The sequence below is a fragment of the Notechis scutatus genome, chromosome 1 (genome assembly GCF_049901735.1).
Source record: "Notechis scutatus isolate UNSWTSFEM ecotype Mainland chromosome 1, rNotScu1.2, whole genome shotgun sequence".
Classification (NCBI taxonomy): domain Eukaryota; kingdom Metazoa; phylum Chordata; class Lepidosauria; order Squamata; family Elapidae; genus Notechis; species Notechis scutatus.
The window spans coordinates 224,444,157-224,468,789 of NC_142009.1; the positions used below are offsets into that span (position 1 = coordinate 224,444,157).

Genomic DNA, 24,633 nt, shown 5'->3' on the forward strand with positions numbered 1-24,633 from the left:
AATCCCACTTTCAGATGCTTGGCAACCGGTTTACATTTATGACGGTCGCAGTGTCCCGCGATCCCCTTTTGCGACCTCCTGGGAAGCCAAGTCAACGGGGAAGCCAGATTCACTCAACAACTTTAACTGCAGCCATTCCCTTCACACCCGTGGCAAGAAAGGATGTAAAACGGGGCCACGTCCACTTGGGCTCGATCGTGGTCGTAAGCTGAGGACCATCCACATACCAATGGTTAAAAAGGGTGCGGCGAGCCCATGTCATCACACCTCTCTGGATCCAAATCCCCCCATGAAGAAAGATGCGCCCGCTGCCTTCCCAGCAACTTAACTGGTAGAATACAAGCAGCTTTTTTTAAAAAAATACACCGTTGAGGTTGTGTTGCACTTGGGCGGGAGAGAAGGGGAGGGGGGGAGGAAAGAGAAGCAAAACGTCCAGAGTTCCCAGGTGTAAGAAATTGAATTTCGGCCCGTTCGCGAAGCTGCTACAAGTGGGGTTAGCCGTGGAGGCTCCAGCGTGCCACACCAGTCCAGCAAACAGCTCTCTCTCTCTCACCCGCCCCCCGGTCCCTTGCGGTATCCTCTCATCCCTTCACCTTTCGTAGCTGCCCCAAACACATCACCTCACCCACCCCCGGGCTAATTCAATAGGGATGGCGGAGGCGGCGACGGCACTTCCCCCCCTTCCTTACCTTCTCGAGCCTCTCTTTGTATAAACGCCGCCGCCGTTCGGGGTGGTCGTGGGGGTGTCTCTCTCCTCCCCCCCCCTCCTTTTTCTACCTCACGGCGCTTGCCAGCCCAGTTTCGGCAAGTGGAGCCCAAAGCGGAGGAGCCTCCTCCTCTTCCCCGTTCCCTTTCGGTTTTGTGGAAAAGGGCAGCTGGCGGGAACCAGATCAGCCGCGCGAACGTCCGTCTGACGCAAAGACGCACGTGAAGGAGGAGGAGGAGGGGGGGAAAGGTGGGGAGAGAAACAATCGCGGGTGAGAAATGAAGGGGGAGACCTCCTTCCCTCCTTACGTCATCACGGCGACGGCCGGCTGCCTTTCCCGCCGCAGACCTCCACGCGGATGACGGCAGGAGCAACTTTCCCCGAGACTACAGTACTGTACTTAGTTCGCGGGGCCGAGCGACGACTCTCTCGCGCTCGGCCTTCTGCGCACGCGCGCGGGGAGGGAAAGAGGAATCGGGCTCCTTCCAGTGCGCGGTTTTTTAAAGTGGCTTCAAAGCGGCCACGGCGCATGCGCTCCGTCCCCCCTTTTATTTCCCCCTCCCCTCGGGTCCAGAGGTCAGAGGTCACGACGGTTGGCAAGAGCGGCGGAGCCGGGAGGGCCGAGAGGAAGAGGCGGTGGCTTGCGCTCGGATCCATGATGGCGGCAGCTGAAGTTGAAGCGGCCTCCTGAGCTCGAAGAAGTCCCGACCATGCACAGTTTGGCCACGGCTGCGGTAAGGCCAGGTTAGGCAAGATGCCGATTGCGCCTATGGAGGGGAACGAGAGAGGCCTGTTTGCGGAGTCACTCATTCCTCTCATATGGGAGGAGGATGAGCTTAAAAAGGAAGGGGGCTCCGAGACCAAACCGTCCGGGGTTTGGTTGTTTTTTCCCGCCAAATTGTCCTCGATAAGAAACGCTCATCATCATCGCCGCCGCCCATCAGGAGCTGAGCTTGTCTACGGGGAAACGAGAGTAGTGCGAGCCTCCAGCGACCTGGTGGTGATGATTGCGTGCATTTCCATATGCTAAACTATGCGGGTTTGTAATTGCCGGTGCATAACGCCGGCACATAGGAACGTGGCTCCAGAGAATTAGTGATTTGGAGGAAGCTTGTTAAGGACCAGCTGCTGGGCGTGTAGATCCTAGGTAAAGTTCTGGGGATGGTATGTCGAATTATCTGCAGTCATTTAGTGTTATTCGTGTGTCTTTTAATTAAAAGTTTTTCAAAAAGTACTGTTTGGGGAGCCTATTAGTTATGGTTGCGTGAAAGTAACCCGAATAATTAAAAAAAAATTCTAAGTACCGTATATATATAGGATGTAGCTTTGAAATGGCAGTAGGTTGAGTTAAAGTTTCTACCAGTTACTTCTCAGCAAAGTAACAATAACTTGATGGAAGTTTAACTAAATAAAAGTATTTGAATAGGTAGTTGTGAAAAGCAAGATGCGATTTCTGTTAAAACCTGCAGTTGTAGATTGCTTTTCTAGGTATCAATGGAAAACCAAGGCCTCTTGTGTACTACTCTGTACTTTGCATACTGTAATGGTGGAATATAAAACTTTGGAAATAATGAAAAAAACATAATTCTTTGTTGGTGCTTGATACAGGTAGTCCTCAGCTTATGACTGCAATTGAGCTCAACATTTCTGTTCCTAATCAATAATAATTAAGTGAATTTTGCCCTGTTTCCTGCCACAGTTATTAAATGAATCACTGCAGTTGTTAATAACATGGTTAAGTGAATAAGGATTTTGCTTGTTAAAAGGTTGCAAAAGGTAATCAGTGATTCTGGGACGCTGCAACTGGTCATAAATAGGTGCCAGTTGCTAAGTGCCTGAATTTTGGTCATGTGACCACAGGGATGCTGTGACAGCTGTGTGAAAAACAGCCATGTCACTTTTTCCAGTGTTGTAATTTTGAATTGTCACTAAACAAATTATTGTAATCCCGGGCTACCTGTTCCAGATTCTTGTGAATGTTGCTGTGAAAAGACTTTACCTCAACTCTCTATTTAAAAGAGCAAAATTTTTTGCTGTGGTATAGTTAGGTGATGGCTACACACCCATCATGTTATGCCCTTGCAGGATAAGCAACATTATGCAAAGCACAAAACAGGAGTAAGTAATTATACTATACTATAGAACAGGGGTGTCAAACTGGCGGACCAGGGGCTGGATGCATCAGGTACAGACCACGCCCATCCCAGCTCTGCAAAAGGAAAAATGTCATGATCCCTAACATGATGACAGTGTGACATGGCAAGTTTGACACCAGTGTGGTAAAACATGATGTCAGGAAAGGAAATACACCTGAATGTAGTTAACACTTCACTATAACTCTCCCTGACTTTCTATTCTTGTAAATACTTTTGCTTTTATCATGTCTGTAAACTGCTTAACACTGTCTTTTGTTCTACTTTGAAAACTTGTCACTTTATTTTTTAGGATCTTGAATCTCTTTTTTTGTACTGGTCACTCATTTTTTATCCAGGCCATGTTATCACCCATTCTTTTATGAGTCTATATCTTGTTTTCCACAAGTATGCTGTCCCAAGGTTTTCACGTTCCTTCTGACATACCATAGATTCATAGTTTGGCACCAATTTATTTTCGGTCTTCCACCTCTCTTCTCTGTCCTGTATTACTGAGGCTGTCAGCTTTTTTTTTTTTTTTAACTAGGAGCTCACTATTGAATATAAAGTCATATCCCTACTCAATGACTTCTTTTTGATACAGTGTGTACTTAGGGCATCCAATACACTAATTAAATTCTGTTTATGGCATTTGAGGATACAAACAAAATGTTTTAAGATCTCCACCTTAACAAATTCACTAACAAATTCACTCCCATCTTGGTTCATTTGAGCTAACTGTAAGGGATTGATTGGGGAGCTCCACAGAGTAGGATGCATCTTTGCGTGATGGGCTCATGCCACTAGCCTTCAAAGAGGCAGAATTTCTGAAGAATGCCACGTAATCTGCTGCTTACCCTGTTTCAATAAGTTGATCACAATTAAAACGTTTCCTTAAGTGTGTTCTCTCTTTTTAAAGCCGGTGCCAACGGCACTTGCACAGGTTGATCGAGAGAAGATTTACCAGTGGATTAATGAACTATCCAGTCCTGAAACTCGTGAGAATGCACTATTGGAGCTGAGTAAAAAACGAGAGTCTGTCCCTGATCTTGCCCCAATGTTATGGCACTCGTTTGGCACAATTGCAGCTCTGCTACAGGTAGGTTGAATGCAACTTTTAATTGAGATAGCTTGCCCACCTATCTTAAAAGCAATTGATTTTGCACATATCTTAGATACACTACAACTTCAGCTGAGAAAATGAATACATGACAATACATGCCAGACTAATCTTATTGCATTCTTTGACAAAGTGACAAAATTAGTTGACCAGAGGAATGCTGTCGATATAATTTACTTTTGTTGATATAATTTACTTGGACTTCAGTAAGGCATTTGATAAAGTAGACCATAACCTACTACTAGATAGTAGAAAAATGTTGGTTAGATAGCATTACCACCAGATGGATTTGTAACTGACTGACCAATCACACTCACCAATCACTGTGGTCCTCAATGGAACTGCATCTACATGGAGGGGAGTATGCAGTGGAATACCCCAAGGTTCTTTGTTTTAGGCCCAATATTCTTCAACATCTTCATCAATGACTTGGACAAGGGGATAGATGGGGAACTCATCAAATATTCTTCAACATCTTCATCAATGACTTGGACAAGGGGATAGATGGGGAACTCATCAAATTTGCAGACGACACCAAGCTGGCAGGAATAGCCAACACTCCAGAAGATAGATACAGAAGGATCTTGATAGACTTGAACACTGTGCGGTCTCTAACAATGAAATTTAGTGGTGAAAAAAGTAAGGTTCTACATTTAGGCAAGAAAAATCAAATGCACAGGTGCAGTATATGTGGTACCTTGCTCAACAGTACTAACTCTGAGTCTTAGTAGCGATCTCTGAGTCTTAGTGGACAACCATTTAAATATGAGCCATCAGTGTACAGCAGCTGCCAAAAAAGCCAACACAGTTCTAGGCTGCATAAATAGAGGGATAGAATCAAGATCATGTGAAGTGTTAATACCACTTTATAATGCCTTGGTAAGGCCACATTTGGAATACTGCATTCAGTTTTGCCACGATGTAAAAAAGATGTTGAGACTCTAGAACAGTGGTTCCCAAACTTTTTCGGTCCACTGCCCTCTTGGTGCTACAAACTCATCCTCGGTGCCCTCCACCCAGGGGTGGGATTCAAATTTCTGTGGGTGTGCCCTAATTTGAGGGTGTGGTTTGCTGGTCACATGACTGGGTGGGCGTGGCTTGCTGGACATGTGACTGGGTGGGCGTGGCCAGGTGACTGGCAAACCAAATACAAGTGGTCCTCACTTAATGACCGGTTGTTTAGCAAGTGTTCTAACTTATGACTGGCCTCCCCAGAGCTACTTCACCAGTTTTTGGAGTTTTGACAGCTTTAGATCAGAGGTCTAAATCCCACCCCTGCCTGTGTGTGGGAGAGAGAGAGGTTGGATCAGATCTCTTTCTCTCCCACCAACGCCAGAAAGCCACCGTCAGTCAAAATTCATATTAGTGGTCTCTGGGATTTAAAGAGTTTGGTGGTCCCTGAGGTCCAAAAGTTTGGCGACCCCTGATCCAAAGGGATGAGCCTGAGAGAGAGAAAAGAAAGAGAGGAAGAAAATAAAGAGAAAAGGGAAAGAAAGAAAGAAAAAGGGACAAAGAAAGAGGGGGGGATGGAAGGAAGGGACAGAAAGAAAAAGAAATAAAGAGGGAGGGAGGAGAAAGATAATGAGATATCTATTCTAGTCCAATCACCTGCTCCAGCAGGGTTAGAAGGGAGTGTGTGTGTGTGTGTTCTTGTAATTTACTAATACATTTTGGTTTTGCCTTCTTCAGAATTGGCACTGTAATACATTGGGCAAAAGAAATTTTTAGGGTGGAGATCTGGTCCAATGGATCCTGTTTAAAGCCTCAACATAGTCTTGACCATATTTCGTCCACAAAACCTTTAACAGAAGCCAAAGATGTTTCAATGTGGAAAAGGGCCTCAGGATGTGGAACTAGGCCTCATTCAATCTGATGCATCAGGTCTCTCTCTTTTTCTCTCTCTCTGTCTCTCTCTTTCTTTCTCCTTCCCTCCCTCCCTCTCAGACTGGCTTTGCTCTACTTTCCCAATGTGCCTGCGGGGCCGGCACTTTGAACATGGATGGATGGATAGAGAGACAGACAGACAAGCAGGCAGGCAGGCAGGCAAACAGGCAGACCTTTTGGATGGATTGATGGACGGACGGATGGACAGACAGAATGCGACAGCGGCGGCACTTTGGGAAAGCGGTGGCAGCGGCATTTCCCAACGTGCTGCCGCATTCGAGGCACCGGTTCTGGAGCATTACTACAGTCAATGGGAGAACCTGCAGGGCCGGTGCCTCGAACGCCCCCCTGCCGCCTCTTAGCATCCCCAAGGGGGCCGGCAGAGGGGGGCTAAGAGGCAGCAGGGGTACGTTCGAGGCATCGGCCGGCCCTGCAGTTTCACCCATTGACTAGCACTGCTCCGGAGCCGCCGCCTCCAATGCGGAAGCGGTGGCACGTTACATGCCGCCAAGGCCGTGTTCGATGCGCTGCCGCCTCTTAGCGCCCTTCTGCTGGTCCCCTTGCGGATGCTAAGAGGTGGCAGGGGGGCGTTCGAGGCGCCGGCCTGCAGGTTCACCCATTGACTGTAGCACCGCTCTGGAGCCAGCGCCTCAATGGGTGAACCTGCATGGCCAGCTGGCGCCTCGGACGCCCCCCTGCCATCTCTTAGCGCCCCTCTGCCGGCCTCCTTCGGGACACTAAGAGGTGGCAGGGGGATGGTGCATTGAATGCTGCCGCAGTGACACATAACATGCCACCGCTTCTGCATTGGAGGCGCTGGCTCCGGAGCGGTGCTACAGTCAATGGGTGAACCTGCAGGACCGGCACCTCGAACGCCCCCTGCCGCCTCTTAGCGTCGCCAAGGGGGCCAGCAGAGGGGCGCTAAGAGGCGGCAGGGGCGCAGCACTTTGAACGTGGCTGTGGCGGCACGTAATGTGCCACCGCTTCCACATTGGAGGCACCGGCTCTGGAGCAGTGCTAGTCAATGGGTGAACCTGCAGGGCCGGCCGATGCCTCGAACGTACCCCTGCCGCCTCTTAGCCCCTCTGCCGGCCCCCTTGGGGATGCTAAGAGGCGGCAGGGGCGTTGAGGCACCAGCCCTGCAGGTTCTCCCATTGACTGTGGTAATGCTCCAGAACGTGCCTCGAATGCGGCAGCACTTGGGAAATGCCGCTGCCACCGCTTCCCAAAGTGCCGCTGTCGCATTCTGTCTGTCCATCCGTCCGTCCATCCATCCATCCAAAAGGTCTGCTCTGTTTGCCTGCCTGCCTGCCTGCTTGTCTGTCTGTCTCTCTATCCATCCATCCATGTTCAAAGTGCCGCCCCAGCAGGCACATTGGGAAAGTAGAGCAAAGCCAGTCTGAGAGGGAGGAGGGAAGGAGAAAGAAAGAGAGAGACAGAGAGAGAAAAAGAGGCGCAGGGGCGCAGCACTTGAACGTGGCTGTGGCGGCACGCAATGTGCCACCGCTTCCACATTGGAGGCACCGGCTCTGGAGCAGTGCTAGTCAATGGGTGAACCTGCAGGGCCGGTGCCTCGAACGCCCCCCTGCCAGCCCCTGCCGCCTCTTAGTGTCCTCCTAAGGCATCCCACCGCCCCCCAGGGGGCGGTACCGTCCACTTTGGGAACCACTGCTCTAGAAAGAGTGCAGAGAAGAACAACAAAGATGATTAGGGGACTGGAGGCTAAAACATATGAAGAACAGTTGCAGGACCTGGGTATGTCTAATCTAATGAAAAGAAGGACTAGAGGAGACATGATAGCAGTGTTTCAAGGGGCCGCCACAAAGAAGAGGGAGTCAAGCTATTCTCCAAAGCACCTGAGGGCAGGATAAGAAGCAACGGGTGGAAACTAATCAAGGAGAGAAGCAACTTAGAACTAAGAAGAAATTTCCTGACAGAACAATTAATCAGTGGAACAATTTGCCTCCAGAAGTTGTGAATGCTCAAACATTGCAAAGTTTTTAAAAAGATGTTGGATAACTATTTGTTTGAAGTGGTGTAGAGTTTCCTGTCTAGGCAGGGGGTTGGACTTAGAAGACAAGGTCCCTTCCAACTCTGTTATTCTATTCTAATATAGTGACAGTTGTCTTGAACCAAGTTCCAAAGGAACTTGAAAGATAGTAATAAAGAATTTGGAATCAAAACTATGAAAGTCTCCAAAATCAGAATTCATGTAATTGCTATATTTTATATCTTCAGCTTTTTTTTAATGATTTGCTTTGTCTAGTCAGTATATGAGCAAAAAAATTAACAATTCTTTCTGTCAATGGATCATAACTAATTAGTGGGTGTTCGGTAATGCTTCATTAAGAAATATTTTCACGCTAGTGTTTTTTTTTTTTTTTCATAGGAAATTGTAAATATCTACCCATCTATAAATCCACCAACTTTGACAGCTCATCAATCCAACAGAGTATGCAATGCTCTGGCACTTTTACAATGTGTTGCATCACATCCAGAAACCAGGTATACATGCTTTGCATATAGACATTGTGGGAATCATAATCGTTAGGTAATAAAGGTATCTTAATATTTAAATAGTTATTTTAATGTAAGTTATAAGAAAAGGTATCTCTTCCTGATTGCTATTTTGTCAACTGCATCTTTCCTTCATGTGTAGGTCAGCTTTCCTCGCTGCACATATCCCTCTCTTCTTGTATCCCTTCTTGCACACTGTCAGCAAGACTCGTCCCTTTGAATATCTGCGACTCACAAGTCTAGGAGTAATTGGTGAGCTGCTTTTTATGCTACCTATGATAAATCCTTGCTTTTGAGAAATGAAGAGTAATCTAGATTCATCAATAGAAAGTATAGAAAAGCATTGTATTAATTCGGGTGGGAATTTTCTGAAATTTGGCTTGAGAGTTTAAAACTATGTGGAATTATATGGCAGATTGTCAGTGTTAGAACTTCCACATTGGCAGTACATCTGAAGGGTAAACATGTTGAGAAAAGCTATACTAAAATGATCTATGCCACTAGATTTCTGACGTTTATCACAAATGCCAGCTCAACTAGAAGAAAACTTAGGGGATCCAGGTTAGTCCCACATGTATGCCCCACTGCTGCATTTTTTAGTTCTTTTTTTTAAGTCCATATGATTTATTTTACAAATTAATTAATGTAAAATGGAAGTCCTCAAAATATTGACGGAACTGATATAACTTTGTTTTTATTTTATGTGGTTTAAATGTGCCTATAGGTCCCATTGGCGATTTTGACAAAAACCACTTTAAAATTGTATTTGATTCATCTGAAGTTTTCCATAAGGTATAAGCTCCCTCTCGTTTGTGGGGGCTTTCTCCAAGAGCCTCATAATGCAAACACTCCATGTCAAAATCCTACTTGGGTTTGGGGACAGACCTTTTTCAGCCAGCCCCCAGAACCAAAGGGAATTGTTTTGGCAGGTAGCAGCTTGCGGCCTTCCCTGCCAGCTTCCCCATTGACTTCTGGGAAAGCCAGCAGAGAAAGTTGCAAATGGCGATCACATGATTATGTGGTGCTTGGCAATCTGTTGTAAGTGGGATTGCCAAGGGCCCAGACTTCAATCACTTGACTTGGGATGATGCAGCAACCATAGCTTCAGGCGTGTCGTAAGTCCCTTTGTTCAGCACCATTGTAATTTTAAAAAGTTGCTTGTTAAGCAAGGACCACCTGTATCATCTATGAATTGTTTTTATGATCAATCCTTAATAAGATAATGAAACAGGTTTAAAAAAAACATAGAGTTCCATATTGACTCATCAAATTTAAATCACAAGTTCATTTTTTATGCTCTGCATAGCTTCTGGCTGAAGAAACTACAGCCCATCATGCCTAAGCCTCAGTTAAGCTCTGGAGTAAGGAACAGCCAAGGAGAGCAAGGCATCCTGGTGGCAGAATGAGATAACTCACTGCTGCCAACTTGCCATGGCAAACTCACCACGGCCAACTAGCCACGGGACAATTAGCCACAGGATAATTTAACAATTCAATTTAATTATTTAAAATAAATTAAAAGCTATTTTAATTTTTGTCATTCACATTTCATTCTGTCCCTCCTTTTGCAGTCTTTCTTTAATAATTCCATTCTACCATTTCTTTGATACTGATCTAACTCTTGTTCTAAAGCAAGTTGTCCCATGGTGAGTTGGCTATGGCATATTGTCCCGTGGTGAGCTGGCTGTGGCGAGTTGTCATAAACCCTCCTGATTGCTGCCTATCAGCAACATCCTTGTTGGGAGGTCAGCATTATCCAATGACTGCCATGCTCCTTGGCCTGCAGATTTGCTAGCTGTTCCCATGGTTGCAGAATAGAGGCAGAATCTGACCCTTTACAAAAAGTTGATGGCCCCTGGAATAGCCTCTTATATCTGATGTAAGAGTTTATGTAGTATTTAAAAGGGTCCTTTGATTTGTAAATGATGTGATGTCACAATTTTTCAAATGTTTTTTATAGTTTAGATTAGGTATATCCAACCTGTGACCCTGAACAGAGCTAGTAAAATAGCCCCACAAAGAAATAAAAGTATTTTTAAAAATGAAGCTTTATTTATATGTTAACTATATTACATATTTATATGTGGCCCAAGACAAATCCTCTTCACTCCGTGCAAGCCAAAAGGTTGGACAATCATGGTCTAGAATTGTTAAGATTGAATATTCTTAAGAAATTATTACATACCTTATTTGAAACAAAGTTGAAATTTCTGGCCATTTTTTTCAATGGACTATATTCAAAGGGGAAAAAATGTTCCATCAGAAATCAAGTCTCTAATTCTACAAATCTTTTCTGTAATTCTGTCCACTCATTTAAAATTTGGTCAATGAAGGAATAAAAGAAAGCAAGGGCCTGTTAGTTGTAAACTTCTATAGTGAGTTTTAGATTTGTGACAGCAGACGTTTATTTATTACAATCATGAAGCAATGATTTTGCCTTGATTAATTTGTATCATAAATCAACATTATTTCTGATTAATGTAGATATATTGTTTAATTAATTGAAAAATACCAAAGTAGCATTTGAGCACATTTAGTTGAAATTGGTTTGTGGTTCTACCATCTTTCCATTAATAAGTTATAATTTACCAATTTTCTTTTAGCTGTGGTCAGTTCAACTTCCATTAGATTATTGTCAAACTATATGAAATTTTATCTCACCTTTCTCTGTTTTTAAAGGGGCTCTTGTGAAAACAGATGAACAAGAAGTTATCAATTTCCTACTAACAACTGAAATTATCCCTTTGTGTTTGCGCATCATGGAGTCTGGCAGTGAGCTTTCCAAAACGGTATTGCTTTCATTATTAATGAAATTATTCGAACTTCATGGTTGCTTTCTTTTATTTGCCTGTACATCTTATTTCTACAATACACCCAAAGTTAGCAAGTTAGTTATTTCGACCAAGAGAGTGCAGATGTACCTGTTCAAAATTGTCGTGAATTGACTGATACTGAGCTTTTAAAAATGCTACTGCTTTTAATTCTTTGATTGTGTCTTTTCCATTCAAATTATTGATACTTCAGTGCAAAACAAACTTGTTTTCCATCTAAGATTAGCAAGCTATTTTTTTCTCAGCAAAGTGATTGAAAATGTGGCTTTCAAATTATCATGATTCTCTGCTTCATTTGAAAAAACATTGCTTTGAAAACAAAGCAAAATCATGGAAGCCTGTTCTGCATCTTTTATTTTTCATTTCAAAGTAGCTTTATACTTATTCATACCATATGTAAATCTTAAATTATTATGATAGTACCACTCTTCCCTCTCTGTTGAGGGAGGGGTGTTCAAAGAATCCATCTATGTTAGAATTGACCTCCCCTCCCTCAACAGTGGGGGAAGAATGACACCACCTATCTGTAGTCTACAACGCAGCCTTTTTTCAGCAGTTCCAAAAGATCCCACAACCAATTGCACCCAGATTCGGGTGACCCTGAGGGACAGATAAACTCCCAATGACCTCAATAGCTCTCAGACAGAGTGCTAAGGACCAGATGATTGCAAAGAAACACAATCCTTTCATTTCCACCCCTCAAATCCTATCAGAACCTATCCTTCCATCCTGCCACCATCACAAGTGATGAAGCTTCTTAGATGAAAACCAAACATTTTCTTCTTCCTTGAGGAAAAAATAGTCCAGTTGCCTTTTGAAAAAGCACCTTTGAGATTACTTCGAGATTACTTTTGGTTGTATGTGAAGGAATGGTATAGTTTCTAGATGCTGCATCACAGTCTCTGTTGAGATTCCTCAGAGTGATGGTTCCATGGGTGTTCCTATGATTTGTTGTTACATTGGTCCATGAAACTGAAAGTGGGCATTGAGACAGAGTTTGATGAGGTCCACAGTTCTGGATATTTCAGTCTTAGTGTATTTGGTTAAGTTGGGTGTATTGTGTAGTACTGTTGCCTGGGTTGATTTGCTAATTCTGGGACTCGAGTGTAAAGTCTGCTGTGTTTATCTGTACATTTGAAATTGTTTATCTCTTACTAGCTTAATAATTACATTTATACACTGCCCAAATCCTAAACACCTTAGAGGTTGCTTATAATTAAAAAAAACTAACATGTAACAAACATGCCCAACATCTTACAGCTTGATGATTGATAGTATTTTATGGCATTAGGAAAGAGAGTTGCGATAATATTCTTTTTTCATCTAGTCTTTTTGCTGTGTTTTATGGGGATTGGATTCAGTTTTACAGTATGTAATTCTGAATCCGCAGATTTAAATATTTAAGTATTTGGCTTTGGTGATCAAGATACTCAGATCTGCCCTAGTCCTGTACCATTTTCAACTCAAGCAGTTACTCAACCTGCTTTTCTGTCTTTTCTGTCTTTCAGGTTGCTACTTTTATTCTACAGAAGATCCTATTAGATGATACGGGATTGGCATACATCTGTCAGACTTATGAGCGATTTTCTCATGTTGCAATGATATTGGTAGGCTGTTGTGTTTATAAAAACTTAATAGCTCAAGATAGGATCCTAGTTATTATGTTTGAAACTTTGCATGGCATGGAAAGTATATTTTTATAGGATCATTCCCCCTGAGGTTCCACTATGCTGGACAGGGTGGATAGTTCCAGGTCTCTTCCATTAAATGTCATCTGCAGGACCTAGGAAGTGCACTTTCTCCATAGATGCCTCTGCCCTGTAGAATACTCTCCCCCCTGAGGTCCAGCAGTTCTCCACCTTGAAGGCCTTGAAAAGCTAGATGTTCCCCCAAGAGTCGGGTTAGGGTCAGGCTGGATCTCTATAAATGTGCTTGTTAATATCTGGGGGATATGTTGTTTGAGGGCACTGGGAGTTATCTTTGATCATTGTTTATATGTTCACTTTTGTTTTGGGAGAGCTGTCTTGGGTTACTATACATACAATGGGCTACTAATTATGTTCTTCAAATAAAATAAAATCTATATACATACCATTGTAGGTGTAACATTTTGCAGCGTAATATATGAAAAGCTGTTTTGCTACCTAAAAAGGCTTTATGTTGAATTAAGCACTGGACAGCAAAGGCATTGAAGAATGACTATGAGGAAGTCAATATGTTTCTTCATTATTCTTGTTTTCTGTTTTAACCTAGGGTAAAATGGTCTTGCAACTTTCCAAGGAGCCTTCTGCCAGGCTGCTGAAACATGTGGTCCGTTGTTACCTTCGCCTTTCCGATAATCCAAGGTAGACATCTTAAAAGTTTCTAGGGGTCTTTTGATTAGGTTAGGGAGGATGTTACACTTGGAACTAGTCATAATTGCAGTTTAAAGTGCTAGGTAGTAATCCAGTTCCTTCCCATGTGCAGAGCATCTTTCAAGTGAAAACTGATTTCCCTCCAAAATTAGTACTGTTACTTGAGAGTCTGGATGTATTCTTAGGCTTCCTCACAGAGATTTTAAACAGCAACAATCAAATTGTTTAAACAGATGAAATAAATGCAGTACTGGCCAAACCTGTGATCATAAAATTCCAAGATCAGGGGATGGGTCTTTTATGAGCAGCAGGGGCCAAAGGAAACGTAGGAAAACTCTTCCCTTTTTCTAAGCCACTTGTAGAAAACAAGGTTATCACATAGCTATCTTATAGGAAGTGCTGTGCTGTCATCTTTTCATTCAAAACTAGTATTTACTGGTTCAAGGCTACCAATCGATCTAGCCTTTTACAGAGTCCAGGTACATTTCTACAATTATTTAGTTAAATAGCAGTCATGATTAACAATTAACGTCTTCCAGATGTTAATATTCAGCATTCCAGGGACTGTGATAGGACAGGAGAAGGATGCAGGGTATAGAGATGCAATGTGATACCTGGGCCAAGTTTGTTCCTTACATGAAGGACAGTAACTGTATACCCAGGTGAGGGGCATGCTCCCCTCTTGTCTCTGTGAGTTTATTTGTTGGCCCTCCTTTTTCTTGTCTCTTGATGTAGGGCACGGGAAGCCCTCAGGCAGTGCCTTCCTGATCAGCTGAAAGACACCACCTTTGCCCAAGTTCTGAAGGACGACACCACTACCAAACGTTGGCTAGCCCAGCTGGTCAAGAATCTCCAGGAAGGCCAAGTCACCGACCCCAGGGGTATCCCCCTTCCTCCACAGTGACAGCCAAGGAGGTGGCAGAACCCAGGAGGAAACAGCTCAGGTTTACAGAGAGCCAGGAACCAATGACCTCTTCCAAATCCTGTCAGGCATGTGTGGACAGCTCACTAGACTGTCAGTAGTCACCTGGACTGCAGGCCCTTTCTATAGCAACTTCTCACTATGTCTTTGAGGATTATGACACCAGCAAACACAGTCGGGACAGACAAGCCTATTTGAAGGTGTGGGCTTCATTGCAATGATCAGTTGAACACTGAGCTGGGCACTGCCTGCCTGGTTCAGTCGAACAGGCTTGGAAAGTGTTCCCCAGTTTTCTTGTGGTTCACTGTTTACATGTAAGTTCAATAAATGTTGATCTGGTCATTTGACCCTCTTACGAGTACCTTTGGAGCTGCATCTAGCTGTAAACAGGGAGGCCTCTTTGTTTCTTCCTGCCTAAAAAATGGCATTTTCATAAGAGTCTCTTGATTTGTTCTTTTTCATAAGGTTGGCCATCGGGACTGGGGTTCCTTAGACTTTTATCTCTTGGGGAAACGGAGGAGACAATAACGTATCCTCAGTTTCCCAAAGGATTGTTCCTAGCACATCAGAAAGCAATGTGTTTTTTTTCCCCTATTGTATTCTTCTAGCCACTAATTAGAACAGTTTTAACGGACGGCAGTTGAAATGGTGTCAAACTTTCCATGGACCCACATCTGTTAATGCCAGTCTGTGGGAATTCATAATACCACAAAAGGAGTACTGTTCCTTTAACATTCAGACACTATTGGAAGGAAAAGACTGTATGGCTGCTATGGTCTTTTGTTGCAGTTAATGCCCCAGTTTAATATAGAATGAATTCCAGGGTGGATAAATCAGACTGACCAAGAGCTACTTCAAGCATTTCAGTAAATATTTGCAAGCATTTCAGCCTTACAGACAAGGCTGAAAAGTGCAAGGGCTCTCATGCTCTTTTTCTTTCCTTGCTGCCAAGCTAAGTGCACACAGGTCTTCACTTTGTGACCCAGTTTGTAGGTGCCTGCCACAGCTGAGGAACCCATTAAGCAGTCTGCAGAGGCAGCCTTTTCCCCTGTTCTAAATGGGAGTAGCAAACAAAACAAAAAAAAGGGAAATTTAGAGAGAGGGAACCTTACAGGCTCTTAAGTCAGTTGCACAACACCTATGAGCGGTGGTGTGTACGCCTTTTGACCTTAGCTAATGCTGCTGCTTGGGTGGGAACCCATTTTCCTTTTACTCATTCCCATTTTCTTTCCCCCTGCTTCCCCAAATGGCTGGCCAAGCCAAGAGTGTAAACACTTCTGTCTACATAGGTTGCTTTTGCTCTTAACAGCAGCTCCCTGTTTTAAAACAGCCTTGTTTTTCATCCCTGCCTTGAGTGGACTTTACCAACTGCTTCTGTTTTGTAACTTGAATAAAAAATAAGCCAAATCAATCCTGACCCTCTCTGATTCACTCTTAACTTAATGCCACTCAGGTCCCAGGAGCAATATTGTATTTCTCTTTGGGGTGGACTCTGAGGGGAGTGATAGATCCCTCAAAGTTAAGATGATAGAAGTGTTAGCATTTTAGGATAAAGGAATTTATGGGGGGGGGAGATGGGGGGGATTGTTGTTGTAATCAACATAGACCAATGAAGTGAAGTTTATTATGTTGAGCAGTTCAACATGGTTTTAGCCAGACAATCCTAGTTCAAGAGTATGTTTTCATCCATATTGCATAACAGTTGATAGTCTTGACAGTCCTGCCAAACTAAGCTATATGGTCTTGAACATATTTACATGTAGACCTTGGGTTACATGTTTGACAATTGGGCTAGATTGCCACTTCTAAATCATGCGGTTGTAAAGTATGATGTCACAGGACTGCATTGCTTAGCAACAGCAGTCTTAGTTGCCAGGATAACCCCAAGGTCTAGAGTTGTTAAGCGGGAAGAACTGGGAGTCCCAGGTAAGGGTGCTAAGGAGGTCTTCTGCATGGGCAGGACAGTGAGGGAAAAGGCAGACTAGAGGGGGCTGCAGGGGGCTGTGAAACACAGCAGGTAGGTTGGCTGGAGCCACAGGCAAGGCCTGAAGGAAGCAAACAGGACTGGCAGGTGTGGGCTGGCACTGGGGAACATGGATGGGCTGGTGGACACACACTACAGTGGGGTTCCTTGGGGAAAAGAACGGAGCAACTTGTGATCTCTCCTGCTGGCTTCCCCATTGGCTTTGCTTGGGGGAAACTGGCTGTGAAAGTTGCAAATGGTGATCACATCACCTTGCCTCGCTATTATCGTTTTGTGCTATAATAATTTTGAATGGCCGCTGAATGAACTGTCATAGGTGAAGAACTACAGTACCTGTATTTTTGAGCCACATAGATGATGGAATTAATGATCCTAATGAACCAACAGACTTTTACATCCAAAGCTGTGGGTTCTAATGCCCATAACTGTTAAATTCTTGACTAAGGTAGTTTAAAACATTTTTGCCTCAAGTTTTTCTCATTTCCTCATATGGAACAAAATGTGTATTGTAGTTTGATAGTTTATTTGGAATGTCAAATATTTGAAGGGGCCCAATTTGAGTGTTCTGATTGCTCCAAGACTACAACAGGATTCTTCCTTGTCTAGCTTGTAATAAGTTATTTCCCTCCCCCATCTTTTTTCCAGACTAAAAAGTCAGAAACCTATTAGGTCCTAGCTGCTATTTGATGAAACAGGATGAGCTTATTTGGGAATGGAGGCTTGAGAGAGAGAAAAAGAGCAATTAACCATATGGCCAGATAGAAAAAGAGCTCGCAGCCACCTGCCTCCCAGCATACCAAGTTAGTGCTTTTTTAAAATTCATTTTGCTCCCAGAAAGAGCTCTTGTGGCTAAACGGGTGAGAGCTGGCTGTTGTCTGTGTTTTGCAGGCAGATAAGCAGGAATAAACGTATGCATCTGCATTCATTTGCTTCATCCCCCCCCCCTCTCCCCCCAAGGACTGCTAACACCACTGGAGTTGGAGAAATGCAAAAGCTACCAGGAGTTTGTTGGCTTGTGTTGTTTTGATGAACTTTGATTTGCAAGTGTATTCTGTCAATATTACAACAGAGAATTTTCCTTATTTATGTATTTATTTGGAAACAAGCACCTGCTGTGCAAGTAGATCTACTGAGAAAGTAGAATATAGTTAGGGTTTGGGGGGGCTTCTAGCAAGCAGGCTGGAGGAAAAAAAGTGCCTCCAGAAAATTAACCAACAGGATTACTTTAAAAAAAATAATAAACTTAAAATTTCTTTTTTAGGAATGATTCAAAGGTTAGTTGATGTTGTTCCATAATCTATCTGAGCAAATTGAAATGTTCATTTCGGGAAATTAAGGCTTCTGATACTTTTGGTGGTGAGGTAGGGTGACAAATGCACATCTAAACGTTTCAGTTGTTGCTTTAATGGGTTTTTTATGAGTTTGTAATACAGCGTACAAACAAAATACAAAAGTTAATAGGGAAAATAAGGAAGGGAAAAGGGAAAGGAAAAGCGAGGGAAAGAAAAGGAGAAAAAGAGAAAAAGACACAGACTTCTGACTCCCTTTGGTGCAGTAGAATGAGGCATTAACATCAAACCTCAACTTTTATTATTTTACCCCAAGACCATAAGTTGTTGAAAGCACACGCTACATTCCCATTATTTCTTATTTTCAATGTCATGTTCTTAACCAAACCTTTTTCAACATGGATTCCATTGATTATAACTTTACCTACTTTGCAATTCTGGAGGGAAAAATAAGGGAATAGCTACTTGTCCCAAGTCCCCCTTGATTCCTAGGGCTGGAATATTCAAACAAAACTGAAACACTGAAGTTGTTTGGAGTTTTTGTCCAGTAAAAAGGTGTGAACGTTTGATAGGGCTGCTTTGAATTAAAATACAGGTAGTCCTCAATTTACGACCCACAAACAGCCCAAAATTTATGTTGTCAAGTGAGACATTTCTTAAGTGAGTGTTGCCCCTTTATATGCCCCATTTGTTAAGTGAATCGTTATAGTTAAATCAGTGACACTGTTGTTAAGTGGATTCTCCATTGTCTTTGCTTGTCAGAAGGCCGCATATAAACATGGGTCTTCAAACTTGGCAACTTTTAAGACTTGTGGACTTCAACTCCCAGAATTCCTGGGCTAACATGGCTGGAGGGGGAATTCTGGGAGTTGAAGTCCACAGGTCTTAAAAGTTGCCAAGTTTGAAGACCCATGTTTATATGCCATAAGAAGCAGAGAACGGCAAATCATTTTTGAAAACGTTGCCAGGAAAGGTGCAGGGACTTGTCCAGCTGGTAGCCACAAGTCAACACTGAGCCTCAAAGGGACACAAAACATAAAATAATGTTTTAAGACAGTAATTGATACATTAAAACACAGGGTATTTCAACCCGATTCCAAAGTTCTTGCAAATTAGAAACCTTTGCCATGTCAATATTTTTATCTATCCAAAATGCAGACATTTACGATCATCCAAAATATCTTTGTATGTTGATAGTAACTCAAGAATTTTACAATGCTAGTAATGCCACAAGGAAAAATAAAAGTGAAATCAAAAGATGTTTTCATTGGCTGTGTTGCCATTTCGTGTTTTTAGACAATCCAAATTCCTCTTGCAATTAGAAAGTTTAAAATAAGACACCTAAAGTATATGACTATTTTTTTACCTTTTTTTTTTTACAAATATGTCCTGCTCTTTTCAGATTCCATTGTATACATTTATATGATTCAAGACTGCAATTGTACTTCCATCTTAACAAATGGTGGAAATAAAGTAGAATCTTGACCAAAAAAAGGGGGCCAAGCCCCAGCATATTTTAAAAGGTCACACAACTCTCTAATTGTGTCCATAAGGATTGCACACTTCTTGGTAGAATTCAAGATGCTAATACCTAGTTGTAAAGTCCTTAAGGGCACAACAGCACCTGGGTTTTTTGCAGGTCTACCTTATCTCAGATTTTTCTGCCCATCCAGTACGATATGAGAGGATCACCAAACTCCGAATCCCATCATCATTTGGTGGGGTCCAAGAGACATGGCTTCTCTATTGCTGAGCCTCCCCTTTGAAGCCGAATCTCCTTGAGATTCACTTGGCTTCCATCCTACCTGCCTTTCAAAAGCCACTATAAGCAACTCTTTCCCAGTACCAGCCATTGAATCAGGAAATCAAGTGATTCTACTACCTGGTTTTTTTTTCTGGCACATACACTTTTTTTTTTTTTGCTTTTTATTGTTCAATGTGTCATTTTAGATGGTTTTAATTGATGTTTATTGATGTACTCTATGTATACCACCCTGTCATGTGCCAAGTGGGCAACTATATAAATCAAACATTTTAAAGAATTCAAACACCAAGTGAGATCCCAATTTTTACAGATTTCCATAGATATCCTACAGCCAATGGGAAGTAAAGAATTCATTAACTAAAATGAAAAGATAGTAAACTACTATACAATACCTATGCATTTTGTTTAGAGCATCCATTATCATCCAGCAAAACCACCAATGTCAATTCCAGATTTTCTAAAAGGATCTCAAATATAATTTTTTAAAAAATTCTAGCCTTTATGTTTTTTCTCCCTTTTATAAAGCTAAATTGTTCCAAATGGATAATAAAGGCTTCTGTATCTGTGTACCAGGATTATTGTAAAACTTTGGGACCAACATTTTGCAAGAAAATTTGACAATAACCCATACATCTTAATCCTTACTAGCCTTCAAAACCTCATTGGTTTTGTAAAACCTCATTGAAGGAATGAGGTTTTAAAACCTAACTGAAGAAAAATAGGAAATGTATTCTATAAAGCATAAACCAATAATAAAGGATTAAAAAATATTTTATGTACCACTCAAAAGAATAGATCGTAAAGACCATAGGTTTTCTTGTCTTCTTAAATTTAAAATCCTATCTTGAAGAAATGTAGCAAGATATATAGCATGGCCATATATAAACTTTGAAACACCTACATTTAAAAAAATAAATTTGAGGGAGGGGTGAAATATTGATTTAATATTGTCAAGTTCAATATAAAAGAATTAATTATTTTAACAAATTAAGAGTAATATACTTTTACCCTGTGCATCCTTAATAGAAATATTTATTGCTGTTTTAGTATCGAATCTTCTCCCTTGCTTCTGTGTCCACTGTTTAAAGGGAATTAAGCTCAAATACTGTACTGTATAACAATGTTCACTTTATTGAATTTTTTCCTTGAACATGTGCTACAATATGAGCACAGGAATATGCCTTAAAAGTATTCCAAACAGCTATTACACTTATGGATTGTCTGTTCATTAAAAAAATATTGATATATAATCTGGTTTCATCTGTTTTGTGAAAATGTAGGTCAGACCTTTGAGGCAGGCAAGGTCAAAGGCAGGCGTGGTGGGGATTCCTGGAATGCTCTGAAGTGTTGTAGGATAGAATAACAGAACTTTTCTTTCTTTCTATTTCTTTCTGCCCCACCTTATACCAAACAAGAGCAAGAATTACTTTGAGCTTCCCACATTTTCCTCTTTCTCTGGACTGAATTATCTTTCCTGACAAACCCCCCGTAACGCGGACATTTACTCATTCTTTCCCCACCCTAGAGGCCAGGTCTACATTTCTTTGCAGAGGGGAATCTTTTCATAATAATGTATTTAAACACCATCTCAAAAAATTGTTTTCTTTCTTACAATAATTGATAATGTAATTAGAGCACGATCAGATAACGTAATAGAACCAGTGACTGGTCAACTAAGAATGAAGATACAAAAAAGAGTAACCTACTAAAAATAATAATAAAAACAAGAGATGGGGATTTTCTTTATAAGTATATTCTTCCTGTGAAGGTTTAAAATGTTGTTGCATATTCCCCAATTGAACAAAGTAAAAGTTTACAGTGCTACCCTTCACATACAGCAGAATTAAATTTATCTGAACAGTATTTGGGTGGGTGTGGGTGTGCTAAGTGTGTCCATATAAACCATTCTAACATTTGTTTAAAATCTCCATTCCTGATCCACGAGGACTGAAAGTTCCTTTTTAAGATTCTGATTTGGAAAATATTGACCTCTCTCTGCAGAGTTATTTGTTGTGAATTGCTTCTTTCTGAAAAGGGAAACTCTTGTTTGCCATTTATAGAATAGAGGTAGCTTTTAAAAGGTAATAAACTTTTGAAATATTTTACATTGAGTATGTCTTGGATCTTCTGTCCTGAGATGAATATGTCATGCTACTATTGCAGGAACAGACATTGAGAGGGGAGGGCTTGCTTCTCTAAGGTGGCAAAAAAGTCCAGAGGGGTTGCATCTATGGAAATTTATGCATTTTAATGACATTTGTTAGTTGGAATAGGTGCTATCATCAGACTCCTTCTGATTTATTGGGGAATGATTGGAATCTCTTTGGGTCTCTTCTGCATGGCTATTTTGGGCTCAAAATAGCAATGAAACATAGCTTAGTTAATGCAACAACAGTGGGTACTGCCAAAAGCATCAATCAGCAAAACTCCTCTGGCATGATGAAGCCTAAGCTTCCTGTGCAGAAGAGGTAGAAGGCTGGATTATGCAGAGAGTGAGAGGGGGAGGGAGGGAGGGAGGGGAGAGAGAGAGGGAGGGAGGTGGATAGAGAGAGGGGGAGGGAGGAAGGGGAGAGAGAGGGAGAGGGAGGGGAGGAAGGGAGAGATAGAGTGGGAGGGAGGGATAGAGAGGGAGAGAAGGGGGAGAGAGGGGGAGGGGGAGAGAGGAGAGGGGGAGGGGGGAGGGAGGGGCAGAGAGAGAGAGAGAGAGAGAGAGCACTTGTATTCACTAAATCTTGATGTTTTCAATGGTTCTGTGTTCTGCATCTCTAGCCAGCTAGAGTAGGGGTCGACCACCTTTTGGACCTCAGGGACCACCAAACTCATAATTTTAAATTCCGCGGACCAGAGACCCTGGGAAAATCCCAAAAAAGTCTGCAGGGAAATTCCGCACCCCCGTGTTCCTACCGATCAATCACTCTTTACTTGGGATCGCAGGATAGCGTCTCCAGCTCCATTCTTGGGGGGAAGAGGGAGGGAGAGAGAGAGAGAGAGAGAGAGAGAGAGACTCTTTTGGCTTCATGCAAGGAAAGCAGCAGAAGTCTTTCTTTCTCTCCCCCAAATTCCGCCAGAAATTAGTCTTTGTGAGACTTGTTGCACTGGCGCAGCCTATTGGAGCAGGATGCCTTGCAGGGTCCCAAAGTGTCATTTCTGGCAGAGTTTGGGGGAGAGAAAGAAAGACTTTTGCTGCTTTCCTTGCGTGCAGCCAAAAGCAGAAGAAGAAAGAAATGGAAAGAAGCAGCCCGGTGGCCAGGTCAGGCGCTTGGGGCAAGTGGGGTGAGTTCCCCCCTCTACCCTTTCCCCCCCCTCCCCTCACTACCTCGTGTTGTTTGCAGTGCAAGCAATGCGAGCCTTATGTTCCTGCAGGCCATGTGGGTGACGTAGCCTTGTGTTCCCACGCAACCTGGATTAATTGCTTTGGGGGATGTTTTGGGGTGACATTGCTCTGTGGACCACCAAAATTTTCTTGCAGACCACCAGTGGTCCCCGGCCCACTGGTTGGTGACCACTGAGCTAGATAAAGTAATGTGTATTCTATCCATATGTGCACTGTCCATCCGAATTTTCCTGTGTGTTGATGGAAACAAAACTCTTGAGTGGACTGCAGCTCTCTCTCATTTCTCAGCTGCTTTCCCCCCCTTTTTTTTACAGTAAGGGTGATCTGAGTCTATTTGTCTGTTTAAGTCAAGGCCATGAATCCAATACCAAAATAATGTATTTTTAAGGTTACGGTCAGTCATACAAAGGACATGTTAGTAACATTCCCAAAGTGAAATACAGATGTCAAGGGAATCCATATCTGAATACAGAGGAAACCATGGTAAGATAAACATCTGTATTACATTTTAGAAAAATAAACACTAAAAAGTTTCTTATCACTGTTGTACTACTGTATGTACCAGGTTTCACAATACTATTTAGCTAATGGTACCTAAGTTTAACCAAGAAAACATAAAGTTCTCTATTTTTCTACAACAGATTTCCATTTTTTCCACAAATTGCCGACTGAATTCTCTTCTAAAATCAAAGTACTTTGTTAGAGACATGTGGAAGATCTATTCTTGCACCGCAGCATGATTGTTCCCTTGGCGTTATTTTTAATTAAAAATTAATGAACACAAGTTTTTAGTTTGGGTTTATCATATACCTGGGGGAATCGGTCCCTGTCCTAATGTTGAGTGAGTCAATGTTGTTCGACTTTTATTTGCTCTTTGATTTTAAAACGTTTTCTAATCCCAGGAGATACACTTGGAATCTTTTCTAACTATTGAGTTGGGGTTGTCTCCATCCATAATTGGATTAGTTTTTTAAAAAAAGTACATTAGCAGATAATTTTGTTTCCTCATTACTGATTCCTTTCATGCTCTACCGCATCAGTTTAAGGTTTCTCAATCTAGGCAACTTTAAAATATATGAACTTCAATTCCCAGAATTCCCCACTCATCCATGCTGAGGGTTGAAGTGCACATGTTTAAAATTGCCAATGTTCCCATATTGCCTAATTCTGATTAGTCAGTTTGAGGTGATAACAATTCTAGAAGTTGAAATCCACATGTCCTAAAGTTGACAAGGTCCCCATTAGTGGTGGGATTCAAAAACATTTTACTACCGGTTCTGCGAGCTTGGTGGGCATGGCTTGGTGGGCATGGCAGGGGAAGGATACTTCAAAATCCCCATTCCCTCCCCAACCCACTAACCTGCTTTCCAACTCCGTTCTCCTGTGCAGGGCAACAAAAGAAGACCCAGCCGATCAGCTGGGACGCGGGAGGCAGAGAATAGATATGGGCAGGGCCAGTCAAAGGTGGTATTTGCCGGTCCTCTGAACTACTCAAAAATTCTGCTACCAGTTCTCCAGAACTTGTCAGAACCTGCCGAATACCACCTCTGGTCCCCATATTGTCTAACTCTATTTAGTCACTTTGAGATGGTTGGTCTTTTAGACTAATCCTGCTTCTTTTTGCTTTAAAAGGCTCTGTCTCCTCATAGATGGAACCGAAAGCTTCCCCTTGTTTGAACGACCATCTGGCAAACAAATAAGAAGACAGGCTTTGCAGTGGCCACAGTGGGAGAATATCTCAAAGGCCAAGACAAAATGTTTTGTATAAAATCCCTAATCCCAACACATTTTGGAC

The 24,633-nt window shown here is 42.4% G+C and overlaps 2 protein-coding genes across 8 annotated transcripts in view; one reads left to right on the forward strand and one right to left on the reverse strand.

Annotated features, from left to right (window-relative positions):
• USP37 (ubiquitin specific peptidase 37) overlaps positions 1-1,141 on the reverse strand; it is a 43,584-nt gene extending 42,443 nt beyond the window's left edge. For 2 of the 4 annotated variants that reach the window (XM_026665535.2, XM_026665534.2), the window contains exon 1: positions 1,015-1,141. The gene's annotated coding sequence lies outside the window, so the exon portion shown is untranslated. Of the gene's footprint in view, positions 1-689 lie in introns of all 4 variants that reach the window. The other 2 variants (XM_087950380.1, XM_087950379.1) reach the window with 1 other exon arrangement.
• On the forward strand, positions 916-15,877 carry CNOT9 (CCR4-NOT transcription complex subunit 9). Of its 4 annotated transcripts, none has more exons than XM_087950385.1 (9): positions 916-1,097; positions 1,281-1,440; positions 3,758-3,937; positions 8,232-8,347; positions 8,502-8,611; positions 11,039-11,148; positions 12,699-12,797; positions 13,444-13,535; positions 14,280-15,877. In XM_087950385.1, the coding sequence occupies exons 2-9, from the start codon at positions 1,417-1,419 to the stop codon at positions 14,446-14,448; spliced, it is 900 nt and encodes a 299-aa protein (XP_087806511.1). In that variant the 5' UTR covers positions 916-1,097; positions 1,281-1,416; the 3' UTR covers positions 14,449-15,877. The 4 variants fall into 4 exon arrangements, with proteins under 4 accessions (XP_087806511.1, XP_087806510.1, XP_026521324.1 ...); XM_087950384.1 differs by having other exon boundaries at positions 1,003-1,097; positions 13,444-13,534; positions 14,273-15,877; XM_026665539.2 differs by lacking the exon at positions 916-1,097 and having other exon boundaries at positions 1,134-1,440.
• Positions 15,878-24,633: the final 8,756 nt, after the last annotated feature.

What these genes read in the sequence shown, in the direction of transcription:
- CNOT9 (XM_087950384.1), top strand. Translation starts at nt 1,417, where the DNA reads ATGCACAGTTTGGCCACGGCTGCG. An exon ending in CAATTGCAGCTCTGCTACAG is followed by an intron (nt 3,938 to 8,231) that starts GTAGGTTGAATG and finishes TTTTTTTCATAG; the next exon opens with GAAATTGTAAATATCTACCC. An exon ending in CTCATGTTGCAATGATATTG is followed by an intron (nt 12,798 to 13,443) that starts GTAGGCTGTTGT and finishes GTTTTAACCTAG; the next exon opens with GGTAAAATGGTCTTGCAACT.